We start from the raw sequence: 15,188 nt of genomic DNA on the forward strand, positions 1-15,188 counted from the left end.
AAATCAGTCTGCAGTCTGCTGGAACAATGTCGCAGTTAACGTGCATTATGTATATTCTGTGCTGAAAACATAAGGGTGCTGAGCTATAATGGCATCACATCTTTGCCAAGTAACATTTTTTTTTCTTCAAACAGAAGTATTATATTGACTAGGCTATGCACTCTTCCTAGAAAGCTCAAATAAAGAAACACGAACTATCTTAAGGAAAGTTGTAAATTAGTTTTCTTTCTAAAAAGCCAAAATCATAAGAAAAAAAAAATCTGGCTGCATATTTCAAAAGTATGAGACTATGAGTAACTCTATAGTTGTATAAAGGAATATAATTAAAAGTCTGACAGTATGAAAATAAAATTCGCTTGGAGATATTTGATACAGAATATATATAAAATAAAAGGGTGTAGATTAAGAAAGAGAGGTGGTCTTGTCTTCTCACTCAGGCAGCGCAACATTTACTTAGACCATTTTTCAGCATCCTATCATTTTGTCAACTATTAATCATTAGAACTAAAATTCCTCTGGTGCAGACAGAATTTTTAAATAATTTTTGTCAAGGTTCAACTGTTTCTTGAAAGACAGAAACAAACAAAAAGGTAAAAGAAATATTTGAAATTCTTCTTTTGGACTTGCTCAATCAAGATTTGCTAGGGTTTATCTGTTGAAAGTGCCACAGATTCCAAGAGGACTTAGCATTGAGCCTCCCCACGCAAATCACACTGCCAGAGGGCACCAATGATGCTCCAGACCAATCAAGCATGCTTAGGCTGTTCCCTAACCTTAGTAACTTAAATTAATAATTTAACACAGATGAAGAGCAAAGGTAGGAAGAAAAGCAATTGACAGGAGCCAAAGCTTCAAATCAGACAGGAAAGCTGGGGATGCAGAGTGAAACCAGGAGCTGTTGATGATGCAGTGGGAAACCTTCAACTGGAAAGCACAGAAAGACAATTAGGAGGGTAGGGAAGGGAGCTGAAACTATGAGGAAAGAAATGAGAGTAGTGCAGGCAAGGAGACTGTAAGTAATTAGAAAACAGAAAGGGCACAGATTATTTGTGAGAATTCAAGACCAAGATCAAAGCTTAAGGAACGATAACTGAGACCGGAGACAAGGAAACGCTGGCTGACTAAGAGGAGAATATAATGACAGCAGATTTAATGGACAGGTAAAAGAAGAGTAGGAGGGAGAACAGGAGGAGAGCCTGCTCTCAGGAGTACACTTCTATCCTGAGCAGGAGCAGAACACATGCAGCATTGCTGAGTCTTGTTACTCCTCTTTTCAGGGAAGACCTGTGAAGCAAGGAATCCTTTCTATCCAGTGTCAGAAACCTACGGTATAAGAACCACTCACCTGTTATAAATTATTAAATTTGCTCAGGTATGAGATCCATGAATTTGCCAATAGCATCCATACCATAAAACTAACTGTCCTAGTTAGAACAGCTGGGACCAGCTCAACACTGTGTGGGTGTAAACCAAAACTGTGTATTCTATAGCCTTCCATACCATTTCCCAGAAACTGTTAACAATAGACCATTTACAGCAGCTGCCCAGAGCATACCTGACTCCTCAGGCTATAAACTGGGTGTTAAGAGGCTGCAAGATAGGAGGATGCTCCTGTCCTCACACCCAGTGTGGAATTCCCTGCCCTGAGGGTGGTACTGGGCATTCCTGCCTGAACCTGAGGATATATAATCTTGGTGTCTTGGGACTTCTATATCAGTCGTGGGATCCAGAGAAGGATTGGAACTTGGACTGGACTGCGACCACCACTCTAAACCAAACTGAGACCAACACTCTTGACAGGACTGCGACTACCACTCTCAACCAGACTGCAATCACCACTCTCGACCAGACTGCAACAGCACTCCCAACTGGACTGTGATCACCACCCTCGACCAGACTGCAACCAGCACTCTCACCAACAGCTTTTCCCCCTCCTTTTACTTTTGGACTCAGAGGGACCACGTGGGGCTCATCATGGGGAGGGGGGCCCAATGAATACCACTCTGTTCATGCCCCAGGGTGCCGGGTTATACATATGGGTTTTGTGGGTTAAAACCACTTGTTTGTCTGTGTAATTGTATTTATTGTATTATTTTTATTAAATTATTATACTGATTCATAATCTCTTTTGAGTTGGGTTCATTTCCCTTGCCGGTTTACCTTTACACCATCACACTAACTTTCAGTATAATTTGTCTGTTTTTAAGTAACTTAGTAAATTGCTTTTAAGTACTAAAAAAAGTTGTATTTAAGTACTAAAATAACTACATTCCCTCTATTAAAACAATTCTTGTCATTATTGCTGCAAGATTAAACTCTTCAAAGCTAGGAAATATCAGAATACAGATACGAGCTTCATCTGACATTCACCTGAAGAGGAACTGTGAAATGGACTTCAATAAGGTGTCACATTCCTGCCTAAGACAAAGTAAGACATCTGCACAGGTTGAACTGAAAAGCAAAATCTTTTTTGGCATGTGTTGAAGTATGTGACCTGAAAAGTCTAAAATAAAGTTGTGCTCACATCCCTAATCTTCGCAATTTCTACTTTTTGAGTACTTCTATTTCCAGTCTCTACTATGTTCTCTCAACATAATTATTTGTGTAACTACAGTATTAAGTCAAATATACGTCTGGCTTGCTTTTCTTATCAAAGACTATAACCTTGTTTTTTAAAGTTATAATGTGTACTCTTTATAGAGAAGAACTGTCATGAATGGGAGTGGAAGAGAAACGAAGTCATCTTGGAACAGCAGTGAATTTTATCCACATCCACCCTGTTCCTTTGAAAAAAAAAAAAAGGCAGTAGGGACAAAATTCTTAAAACTTTATGTAGGAAAATTAATCTTTGTTACACAGAGAATTGCAATTACTTGTTGCAAAGGATCTAGGCAGAAAAATAAATTTGGTTAAAGGCAAATAATGGACAGCAGAAATACATGAAAAAACCTGTTTTAGATTTTGTTTTACTTTTAGGTAGCCAAATGCTACATTGCCTACAGGACCAAAATGTAGATTTGAGGTTTCAGCCTAGTTCTACATAAGTATTCAGAATAAATTCTGCTCCCCCTCCCACTTTATAATTAACCTCTACGGAACAATTTTAAAAAAAGAATCACTACCCAGAGGATTTATCATTTAATTTAAATGTGATTTTATAAGAATAAGCACACCATAGTTCAGGGTTAAAAGTAAATATTGTTTTCATTAGAAGAACTGGGCTATTATTTGGATTTATAATGTGTTCATGTCCCACTGATTACAGTAAATTAAGTTCTGAAATGTTCAGGTGACTTTTCACACAAGATGCAAAATTGGGGGCTTCCAAATACAAACAGGTATTTTACACATTATTAATTATTAATAAGAGGGAGAAAAAGAGTTGTCAAAGAAATGAGATTTAGTGTTGGCCCCCAAAATAACACCTTCTGATTATTTCTCATTTTCACTACAATTATGTGCTGATTTAAAGGTAAACCAGCAGGGGAAATGAACTCAACTCAAAAGAGAGATTATAAATCAGAATAACAATTTAGTAAAATAATACAATAAATACAATTATGCAGACAAACAATTGGTTTTAACCCACAAAACCCAAATGTATAACCCAGCACTCTGGGGTATGAACAGAGTGGTGTTCTTTGGGCCCCCTGAGTCCAAAGTAAAAGGAGAGGGGGAAAACCTGTTGGTGAGAGTGCTGTTGCAGTCTGGTCAAGAGCAGAGATTGCAGTCTAGTTGAAAAGTGGTGGTTGCAGTCTGGTTGAGAGTGGAGGTCTGCAGTCTTCCCCTGGATCCCACAAGTGGTTAAAAAAGTTCCAAGACTCCAAGATTATGTATTCTCCAGTTTAAGCAGGAATGCTCAGTGCCTCCCCCAGGGCAGGGAGTTCCACAAAAGTGTGTGAGGACAGGAGGCACCCTCCTATCTCGAAGGCCTCTTAACACCTAGTTTATAGCCTGAGGAGTCAGGCTGCTCTGGGCAGAGGGTATAAATAGTCTATTGATAACAGTTTCTGGGAAATGGCATGGAAGGTTATAGAATACACAGTTTTGGGTTACACCCATCCAGTGATGAACTGGTCCCACCTGTTCTAACTAGGACAAATTATTAGGTTGTTTTGATTTATCATTTTGTTTTGTTTTCAGATAAATGCCCCTACTCTTTTTTTACATGTTCTAGTCCTGTCCTCCTCAATAATCTCAGGTTTCCAGGTCCACTGCATTTCTCTCAAGACCCAGTTAAGACAGATCATTTAACATTACCAACGCTTTAAAAGTCACTTGGTACTACACAGGTCTTGCAGGATTTCTGTTTAATAGATGACATTGTTTATTTTTTTTAATCTCAAAAGGTCCTTTCAGTATTTTTCCACAAGTTATAATTATCACATTGATTCCTTCATAATACATATTTATTGGCTTGCTTATGATACTTTATGGAGTGCTTTCAAAATGTAATTAGCAAACCGTTGAAAACATATACATATATATTAGTTAAAACAAACACAGGAAGTGCCATACTGGATCAGACAGTAGTCTGCCAAAATCAGAATTGGAATATTCTGATAATGGTAAACAATCATAAACATAAGAAATTAAACATTTGCAAAAAAAAAAAATGCAAAGTATTATACATCATTTAGTGCTACAAATGAGCTTTTTTCCTCCACAAACATTTAAGCAGGTGATCAACTGCTTCCAAAATGCTTAATTTCAGTTAGAGACTGGATTTTTTTCATACACTAAAACAAGATTTCTCTTTTCCTGTGACCAAGAACACTATCCCAGAGCAATCTGCAATGAGAAATACCATGCTCAATCCTGCATTAAAAGATGATGGCTAAAGGATAAAAGCACAGTTTTAATGCCTCTTTCAAAAGAGAAAGATTTGTGTCTCACCAACTAAATGCAACAGATTCATTATAATAAAAGCAAATACACCCAATTATCTATATGAAGAAATTATTCTATGTTTTTTAGATGTATAATGAACCAAAACCTGATTGCTCCATTTCTCAGTACACACACAAAGCAATTTTGTTTGAACTATGTGAAAAGCTGGAACTAATGAAGGAAATACTGCAAACCCTTCATAAACATATCCTAGATATTTCACAAGATGCTATCATCATTTCAACCTCTATTTTTAGCAATATTCAGAACTGTAATGTATTTCTTTCTCAGAAATATTCTAGGCTGCACAGTGTTTATCTCTGACATCTATGCATATCATACCTCTACACACACAAAATTGTGGGAGCAAGGCCACAGTGGAAACATCTAATGGTGAGAGTAAAGTATAGAATAAACAACCAATTATGGTGAGTGTGAAGACTGGTGTTAGAAATCTGACACCATCAAGAAAACAGCAACAACAACAAAGCCTTTTTAGTAAGTCACAACAAATATGGCCATTTCCTCACAGAAAATCTCATAAACTGGGCAGGGGGAGGGCACACCAGCAGGAAGAGGCAGAAAGGCACACTGTAAACAGACAGAAAACTTTGTTTGCTCAAAATCCAGTGTGATTCAGGAAATAATTCCAGTAGGTTATTTTCAAAAAATCACTGATTCCTACCTGTGTGCTTCCCAAGCTCCGCAAGAGTATCCTGGTACATGCTCAACATCTGATCACAGTGAGCAATCACACTTTTGCGCATGTTGTCCCAGTGAGGAGCAAGTTCTCCCAGGTCTTTAAGTTCCTGATTCCTGTACCAAAAGGCAAAAAGAGAAGGTACTAATTAACTCATTAATCTGTTAACATTCATCCAAATCGATCCAAAGCAAGTTAGTTACAAAACATCAAGAGGACTTCCTAATTGAAATAAAATCTATTTTCATGCTGCTTGTAAGATCTGCTTCTCAGCTCTGTTTCGCAGCTACACAATAAAGAATGTCAGTGAATAGTGCAGTAATTTGTGCTCAAAACTCATTTGTTATAAATGCAATAGCCTACAAACTGAAATACTATTCCTTTCCTGGAAGTAAGAAGGCTTCCAGGCTCCAGAGAGCTGTGTTCACAGCAACTAACTTTTTGTGAAGAAGTACTAAACACCATTGTAAAGGCTGCGAAGTTTTCTTCCTTTCCAACACTTGCAGTACAATTGTTTTGATACACTACTCTTTGGATACTTTCCTAAACATCATAAACACATTTCTAGCAGTGTTTCTACATAGGTCAGTTTAACCAACACACCAGCCCTCACCACAGTTCTTTAGCATGCAAAACAAAACACACAAAGCAAAAAACCAAACCACAAACAGTCCCCTAAAACTTAATTTCCAGCCCTGCAGCTGTGTTCATCAGGTCAAAACAGCAGGGCTATGGTAACCAAACATGTCACTGGAAATCGAAAAGGAAATCCTTTAGTAAATTATCAGTTTTCCTGTACACTCTTGAGAGCTGACCTGAGTGAAATAGAGATCACTTTAATTTCCTGCACAAACAAGCACAGCTACAGTATGCTGGGATTTCTCTTTGGTTTTCCCACTCGCAAAGTAATTTTATCCTATACCTATCCCAGAGCCACTTTGGAGGACTTGCTTTTAAGGAAACTGAAAATGAAACATCTCAAGTCTTAAAACATTTCGAATTGTTCAGTAGAAAATTTTTGCAGCACAACCAGTTTTCCTCATTTTCCTCAAAGTATCAAGAAAACTCTTTCACTGCAATTCTTGGAAGTCCCCAAAAAGGCTTCCGGGGGCAGCTCTTGCATACAGAAAAATTACTGAAGAAAAAGGGAAAAACAGGGGAGAGAGGGTAGCAAGAGGAGGGAAGGACCACTGAGCCTTTAGCACAGGAAATGTAGAGCTACACTTACCACAGCAGTTCTGATCATTAGCCAAAACATCTTGATATTATTTGTTAAACAGAAAAGCCACACATTGGTGTTTTCCCCATCGTTATTAGCCTTGCTTTAGTGTGAACAGTATTAGAATAAGCTATATTGGCATAATTCTGCTCCTGGTTAACATGACAACCAAAACCAAACAGACTACACTGAAAGCAGAATTAAGGCATTTTGTTTATACATGTCCTTGAAAGTATTAAAATGTAAACAAACATACATGAACTCATTGAGAGTTTACTAATGACAATATGATTACTTTTTTCTATTTCATTCAACCTGAAGAAGAGAAGACGAACCAACTCAACTTTCCTCCATCAATACAATCTGGCAATGTTGGAGCATAAGAATCATCTGCAGTTAAAGGATAAACCCATCATTTTCAGTGACCACTTTCCTTACAAGTTTTTAGCAATTTAACATCAGACATCCCATTAAATGAAAATCTCAGGGCTTACTCTTAAGAAAAGCTTCTATACCTTGTCAGGGTACACAATTTTGTTTATTTGCAGTGAAGATATTTTGGCCCTTAATATTTACATTGTCTTATTTAATCGTTTTAGCAATGATGTTTGGACCTGGCTGACCTCCAGAACTTTACTGCTCCTCCTATATGGGAATACAGTATGGGAATACAGTCCCACAATTTATCTTTAACATGTTTTCAAGAAATGTCAAATCCTGCTCTCATCGTTGCCACCAAGGCTTGCATTTGTCTCACCTCAGAAACACTTACGCACCACTGAAGTAAAAATTTAGCTACTAGTATGTCATAAAAGAAGACACATCTTATCTGCAATGTTTAAATAAAGTAAAAGTGCAGTTTTATACCAATCTGGAGTGTATGTAGCATGGAAACTTTAAATACTACCTTTTCTGAATTTATTTTCATTTAAATATACTGTAAAATCAAAACCATGAGCAGCCTTGTTGCACACTTTATAGCTTTATTTTTTTCTAATGGAATTATAGAAGACATAGGATTTAGATAGTATTTTATATCTTGTGATTTTTTACTATTTGTCACTGCTGTTGTTGACTCAATACAATTTTGGGTTATGGTTGAAAAAAGAATTATCTTTTTTATATCTAAGTTCCATTAACAACATTGCACAGTACAAAGCTTTATTATCATTGTGGGAAAGGACTCTTTCAAAAGTAAACAGAATGAAGAATCATAACTTTTTTCAGATTTGGAAATTTATAATACCCACAATCTTAGAAATTTTTAATCTGTTTTAATAATACTATGGTACTCGTATCAGGACTTATTTAATTGAATAACTTTAAAAACACATTTCATAAAAGCACATTTCAATCAGTAATTGTGTCGAACAACAATTGTGCTATAAAAAAGGTATTAATATTTTTAATATTGGTTCTAAGAAGGCAAATCAGTCACTGATTCAACTTTCCAATGCAGCCATGGAATTTTGAATAGCTAATCAACCAAGCAGTAAGCTCAGAGTAAACTCAATGTTGTTAAAATAGAGCTATTTATCATCTTATTCCCCCACTCCAAATCCTGTCTCAGAGTCTTTTCCAGACAATTGCACTCATCACCATGACAGATCTTGTGCTCAGCATCAACTAAAACTCATCTTACAGAATGAAATCCAAGCTTTGTCTGCAGCTGTTTGTCTTTGTCTTGTTGCTCAGCTCCTCAAACTGTCTCCTGGATAGTATTTTCTGCCACTGTACAATGGAAACTCCACCCAGAAGTGATTCTTAACTTCCATTGTCTCCTGCCTTGGTTAGTTCTCTATGTTCTTTGGTTGCCTTGGCATAATCTTGCCCCATTTGTGTCTAACCAGAATGTGGACGAAAACTGTCTGTCCCGTTCCTCATTCTCCACCTCAACTATTAGCCAATTAGCTTATTTTTAAGCCTGCCTTAGGTACAGTCTGTTTTTCACACCCATTCTTCCCTTTAGTACACTAATTACACCAGCTTTCACTGGTGTAATTAATTTCACTCATTCTATTTGGAAGCAGTTCCCCATTCAAAAGTGTAAAATCTACCTGCTACCCTCTCTTCAAAACCCTTTTCTGCCATTATGGCAGAAAAATTTAACCTTGGATCCTGATCTGTTTGCATACACAAGGCTGATTGGTAGCATAAAGATTAATGGTCAGTGATGCTAACACAACAACAATTTTAAAGAGACGAAAAATTGTAAGAAAAAATTCTGAGGTTCCTCAGGATCCTGCTGCAGTTAGAATGTTGTGAAGCCTCGTTCCAAGCCCCTACTTAAAAATCAACGACTTTTTTTTCTCAGAATGATTTACTGATTTGCACAGCTACAGTCTGTGGGCACTTTGCCCTTTAGCATACTCGAGCTTTCCCCAGCCTTGACTGATGGCAAGTAGAGCCACTGCACACGTTGTAACGCTGATGTGCAGGATGGTTTAGGAGGTTCTGCACCTACTACCTCATCAGATACATTTCTAGGAGTATTAGCAGTTAAAATCTGGTGCCATTAAACTCCAAGTACAATTACATGCAATTTTTTTGTTCCAAGGAAATGTTCAAAGAAGCCCATTACCAAAAAATGGTTGAGAACTGATGGCTCAGATTAATGTTCTGCCTTTTGATTTACCTACTCATGCTTTTTTTTTATCTCCAAGAACACCTTGGGTGCACGATTATAGTAAACTACTAAAAGTAACTGAAAGAGACACAAGGAATTTTCTGTATGACTCACGTTGATAATTTCTACTTAAACAGCTCCTGCTTTGTGCCAGGCACTTTAATGACCATAGCAACAGAAAAGGACTCATCACTTTGGATACAGGGATAAAGGAACAGCTTAGAAGTCCAAAGAAAACATATTCAATGCTAAAATACAAAACACTGATTTCTGCAAGGAGAACTTACAATGAGTTGTATGCATCATGTTACAAAATTATTTGAAGGAAATGCCACTACTGTTTTCATTGAACTTGTTTTTGCAAAACTACCACCAGATTTAACAGTTCAGGCACCATTGTGGAATGCACAGTGAAAGCCTGTGGTCAGTGACAATAAATCAGAATAAAGCAAAACATCAGCAAAATGTCAAGATGAGCAAGATGAGTGAGAAGGGAGAAGTCCGTCAAAGAACTTTCTTGGATCTGATTACTCTGTCTCAGAAAAGGGAACAGTAGAAATAGCCATTTGCATCATTAAAGACACAACACAAATCTTCACAAATTGAAAGATGAAGTTGAAAAGATCAGTGTAATTAAAAGAAGAGGAGATAATTAAGAGAACATACGATAAAAGCACAGGAACCAAAAATGTTGCACGAAGATCAAGTAGCAATTTTTTTATACATGCAGATTCAAAACTCCAGTGATGCAATTCCCAGTGAAGCAAGCATGATAAATTCAAAATGAAAAAAATGAAGTAATTTTTGCCTTCACCAAGCAAAATTAGCTTCTGAAATCCACTTTCACAAAACATCAGAAGCAAAGAGCTTAGCAGGATTCAAAAAAAGATGAGACATTTCTGCAGATTATATTTGCAAAATTTTTATAATATTATAAAGGCATCAAAATCCTGCATATTTATCAAACAGGAGCTTTGGAGTAAATATACAACATAAGCTTTGGGGTATGACTCAATCACTCATAAGTAAAGGAAGCTTAGAAGCTTCCTTCTAAGGAAAGGAGCACAGGAATTATTTTTCCTAACAAAGTTTGCTTTAAAGTGTACATGTTTATGGATAACCATTCCATTTTTATTTTTGTGTAGAATAGAAGCAGATAAGATTACTCTCATTTTTCTTTAGCACAAGTTATGGTCCTGTGATATACAGGCAATAAACCCCATGCAAGCAATACAACATTCTCTCCAGAAAGAAAAGAATCATAGCCTTTTCACTATATTGTTTCCAAAACAGACAAATAACTACTAAGGAGGATATAATCCTTTCTGGGGAAGCTACCACAAAAATGAATAAAAGCATATTTTTCTCTCTTTCATAATAGTTTTCATTTAGAACCTCTTGAAAACAGTTACCATTTTCATCTTCTTACAGAATTTCCTAAAACTATTCCAGGTTTTAGTACGTCTGACCCGACAGGCAACTAAAAATTACAATGTAGTTTGTGCCTACCTTTTGGATGTCCTAAACATTTGTTTAAAAAAAACCCCAACAAATAAAACCCCACAAAAAAATCCCATCAAAACCACAGGAGCAAACTACTCAATCAAAAAAAAGCCAAGCCAACAAATACATTAAAAAATATTTTATAACCTGTTTTTCAATGTATGTATGGAGAATAGAGTGGGATTTGCAAAAATTTGATAATATTTTATGCTGTTCCTAAGACCTGGAGTTTTTAAGTTCCTTTTTCATTTCTATCCACTACCATCCCCTTTTTATTATCCAAAAGTGTAGAAAACATATAAGGTAAATTAACCCCACTTTCTCATTCTTGCCTTAAAACTCCTTCCCTTCCAAACTCTTTCCCTTCCTTGGATAATTTATTACCTGGATTTGTCTCTGAAAGACTCAACATCTTCAAACAGCATGACCATTTGAGGTTAATTCTATGATTTACATTTAATAGCAGAGGATAATTCTCCTGCATCAGACATCTGCAGAAAGTCTCGAATTTAGTAATACTGTGAATGGCATCCCTGGAATTTATATGTTAATCCTAAATTATATTTTAGTAGTTAGTAATACTGTATAGTATTTTTAAGGGTTTGTTTTTTGTTTTTGTTTTTTTTTTTTTTTTATTCTTATTGCTTCATCAGAAAACACTGGAACCAGCTTAAGACAATGTTGCTTCACTTCCACAATATGAGCAAGATAAGTAATGTTATGTAGAGGTAACTGTCACAAAACAAATCAGGTGATGTTACTACATTCCAATGCACTACACTGTCACATATGCTACATATGAAAACGCCTCTTAGACTTTCACAGAGGCCATCTTTTCCAAAATCAGTGGTGAACAGCAAAATCAAGAGGACAGAGAACTATGTAGTATTAATACATTACAATATTTTATCCTTTAGTTTATAAATAAATGGTTTTTAAACTGATCTTGTTTGAGTAGGACAATTGTCTAAACACTACTTACAAAATTCAAATTATACTTCTGTTCATATGCTTATATTCCTCTATGCAGCAACTGGTAGAGAGTAAGAGGAGAGAGGTTTCACATCCCTTTTGATGCACAGTGGGGTAAATACTGCACATGCATGTATTTGAGCTATGTTTTACTGACAAATCTGGGAATTTTTTAAGTGTCAAAAAGATTATTTCTATGAATATTCATGCAAGATACTTAGTAGAAGTAATGTTTTGAAAGTCCTTAAGTGTGTAGGTGTATTAACAGTGCCTGTCTCAACGTGGTTGGTTCAAACAGCTTCAGAAGTCATGGTAAGTTTACCCCAAATCACTTTTATTTAATGCTATTACCTCTTATCAATACAATGGGTTTGCAGTGCAACTGCTCTAAAACAAGTCATGTGAGAACTAACATGCAAAGGTCCGGAAAAATCAAAGCCTACTCCCAACATGTGGCATTTCTGCCTGGGGCTCCACTTCTCTGTAGAAGTCGTGCAATAAAAGGAAGTAGAAAAACATACATATTTCAGACAGTCTGAACTTTGTCATCGTTCCATAATGTTACATGAAAGAAATAAAAACCAGACAGACAGCACAGATTTGCACAAAAAAGGCCATTGGTGATGGGACAGGACAGTCACTCCTGATGCAGTTTGAGTGTGCTTTGTACCCTGGAGAGAGGGTTCAAGTTCAGTAATTTATGGAAGAAATTTGTTTATGACTTGTGATCACAAATGCCATGGGTCAAATTCAAGTATAGGTGGAATTTCCTTTCAACCAAATCTGAGTTTGGTTTCAAGGGACTCAAAAGAACTTCAAAAGAATCAAGAGCTCAAAAGAATCTGAAAGACATGTGCTGCAGCTTCTACTATGGTCTCCTAATTCTCTTGCTGTGCTGATCCAGTTAAGCCAGTTATATCTACAACTGCAAGCTTCAATTATGTGAGTCAACCAACTTCCTGAACAATTACTGTAAACTAAGACTTTTTTATAATCATTAGGTTCAAAGAACTACTTGGTTAATCTTGCATGACATATATAAAATATCTGGACAAGATCTGTGTGAAGACATACTAAAACCAGGGGAAAGGACTCAATGGAACACCACAAGGAGGAAAAAGAAATAATTTAATAATAAAAACCAGCACAGCAGACTGTATGATACTTATCAGAACAATAAAAATTACCATATAACTCCTATTAAAACTTCTTCCAGGGAGGTTTGAATGAAAAAATCTTTAATGCATGCATTTCTTTAAAAACATTATTTCATGCTGAAAACCAAAGTTAAAAATCCTGAATGATTACATACTTTGGAGCATCATGCCAGTAAATCAAATTATTTGGTTAACAATGAACACTAGTTTTATCAAGAGATAAACAATCTGAAAAGCTAAGAAAAAAGGGAACGCAAACTACAATTTAAAATGCAATACTGAATGGGATTAACACTTACTTGCATTTTTTTTAAAGGTAATTGCTGACTATACTGAAGCCACAATAGGAATAAAATGAAACAGGTTGAGGATGATAAGAAGTTGTCTCTGAGACAAAAATATTTATTCTTTTATACTAACTGGGGAAAAAAGACACAGAGAATAGCCTGAAAATGGTACAATCTAAGTTTTGTGTAAGTTAATAACTAACATAATAACATCCTCCTAACATGTTTTCCTAGCTCACAAATGTGAAGACTCCACAAGAACAGACATCTTTGCAATTATTTCAAAAAGTAAAGCTGAAGCTCTGATCTACATACTTATATGATGATAGATGACACAGATGCCCCTATTCCCACCTTGTCTCTCTTTCTTTCACACCCACATTTTCTACTAGACTTGAACAGCTTAACCACATTGGCAGTCAGGAAAATCTGAACCACTTCCCTCAATCTTTGAGCAATTTTTACTTCTGTTTCTTTCTCAAAGTTTTTCTATATTTTGGTGAGTATTGAATAATCATGGGGGAAAAAAAAAAACAAAACACCAAGGTGATTCTTTACTAACAGTTTATCCAAAGGAGTGAGTTCTATAATATGAAATAACAGCAAGGGCTATTATTTGCATTATGCCTTTGGAGAGAATAGTAGAGTAATAGTAAAAGTGGTTAAAGCGATCCTGTAACATTTAAAAAGCATTTACCCATGGGGCAAATGAAAATCTGGGAAGTGCATGAACTGTGCAAGTCACCATAATCTATTTTTATTGCTTACTAAAAAAAAAAACAAAAAAAAAACCAAACAAAAAAAAAAAAACAACCCCACATATTAGTATTCTCAAACAAGATGAGGCTATAAATGCCTAAGCACAGTATTACATGAATAAAATAAAGCATTATAACAATTCATAGGATTTTTATAACCCATCATTATCATGCCTAAGTATGTACCAGTCCACTGACTTTATTAAAATCAAGATTCTGGTCTCCCACATGCTGCTCTACTGGCATAAAAAGATCATGCAGAAGCAACAGATGGGGTAAACACAAAAGAAAAGAAGCTCCATATTGCAGGACAAAACTCTGCAAACAATAACAGGCAAGCCCCCCTCTGATGGAAGGGATTTTCTGAAAGTGCACAGGTTGGCTTTGGGATGCAGCACAGCTCTCTCATACATGAGATCAGATGCCCGTCTATGTGCAAGGCAACTTTCATGGGGAAAGAGGCAATATCTTCTTCTACATCATCCACTATCATTGGAAAAAGAAGACATTGTTTTCAGGGAAGCCTTGGACTGCTTAAAATAATGGGGTTTTTCCACAATTTTATCAGCACAGCTTACAAGGACTGAAGGACAAGCTGTCATTTTAGTCATTGCAGTGGGAATTTGCACATACAAAGAATTTTGGGACACTTGCGTTCCCTATCCTCCTTTTCTCCCAGGTCATACATATTGTAAGAATTCTCAGACGTCCCTCCTGCCAAACATGAATAAAGATTTCAAACACACATTACTTTGGCACCCTTTTCTTAAGCCAAGTAATTTACATTAGCGAGAGGAATGTGATTTTTATTCTCATTGCTCCTTTATTGACTACCAACTTGTCATTTTCCATTGCCTGCATAATGTTTGTCTGTGATATTAGCACTATCCAGACACAAAGTCAAACACACTATAGTGTTGTTCACACCCTGGCCATGTGCTGCTTCTTTATAAAATGTTAACTTTTCAAAATATTTATGTTCTTAGCCAAATGTTGACCTTCACAGATTTAAAGTCATGACCACACTCTAGCACAGTTCATTGCTCAGAAATTATGAGGTCATTGGAGCCCTAAAA

The 15,188-nt window shown here is 36.2% G+C and overlaps 1 protein-coding gene across 7 annotated transcripts in view; it reads right to left on the reverse strand.

The window, feature by feature from the left end:
* Nucleotides 1-15,188, reverse strand: part of INPP4B (inositol polyphosphate-4-phosphatase type II B) — a 366,554-nt gene that overhangs the window by 84,655 nt on the left and 266,711 nt on the right. For all 7 annotated transcript variants that reach the window (XM_032687037.1, XM_032687036.1, XM_032687038.1 and 4 more), the window contains one exon: nt 5,576-5,706. In XM_032687037.1, coding sequence (XP_032542928.1) covers nt 5,576-5,706 — 131 coding nt within the window. The remainder of the gene's footprint in view (nt 1-5,575; nt 5,707-15,188) is intronic.

Source organism: Chiroxiphia lanceolata, chromosome 4 (genome assembly GCF_009829145.1).
Source record: "Chiroxiphia lanceolata isolate bChiLan1 chromosome 4, bChiLan1.pri, whole genome shotgun sequence".
Lineage (NCBI taxonomy): Eukaryota > Metazoa > Chordata > Aves > Passeriformes > Pipridae > Chiroxiphia > Chiroxiphia lanceolata.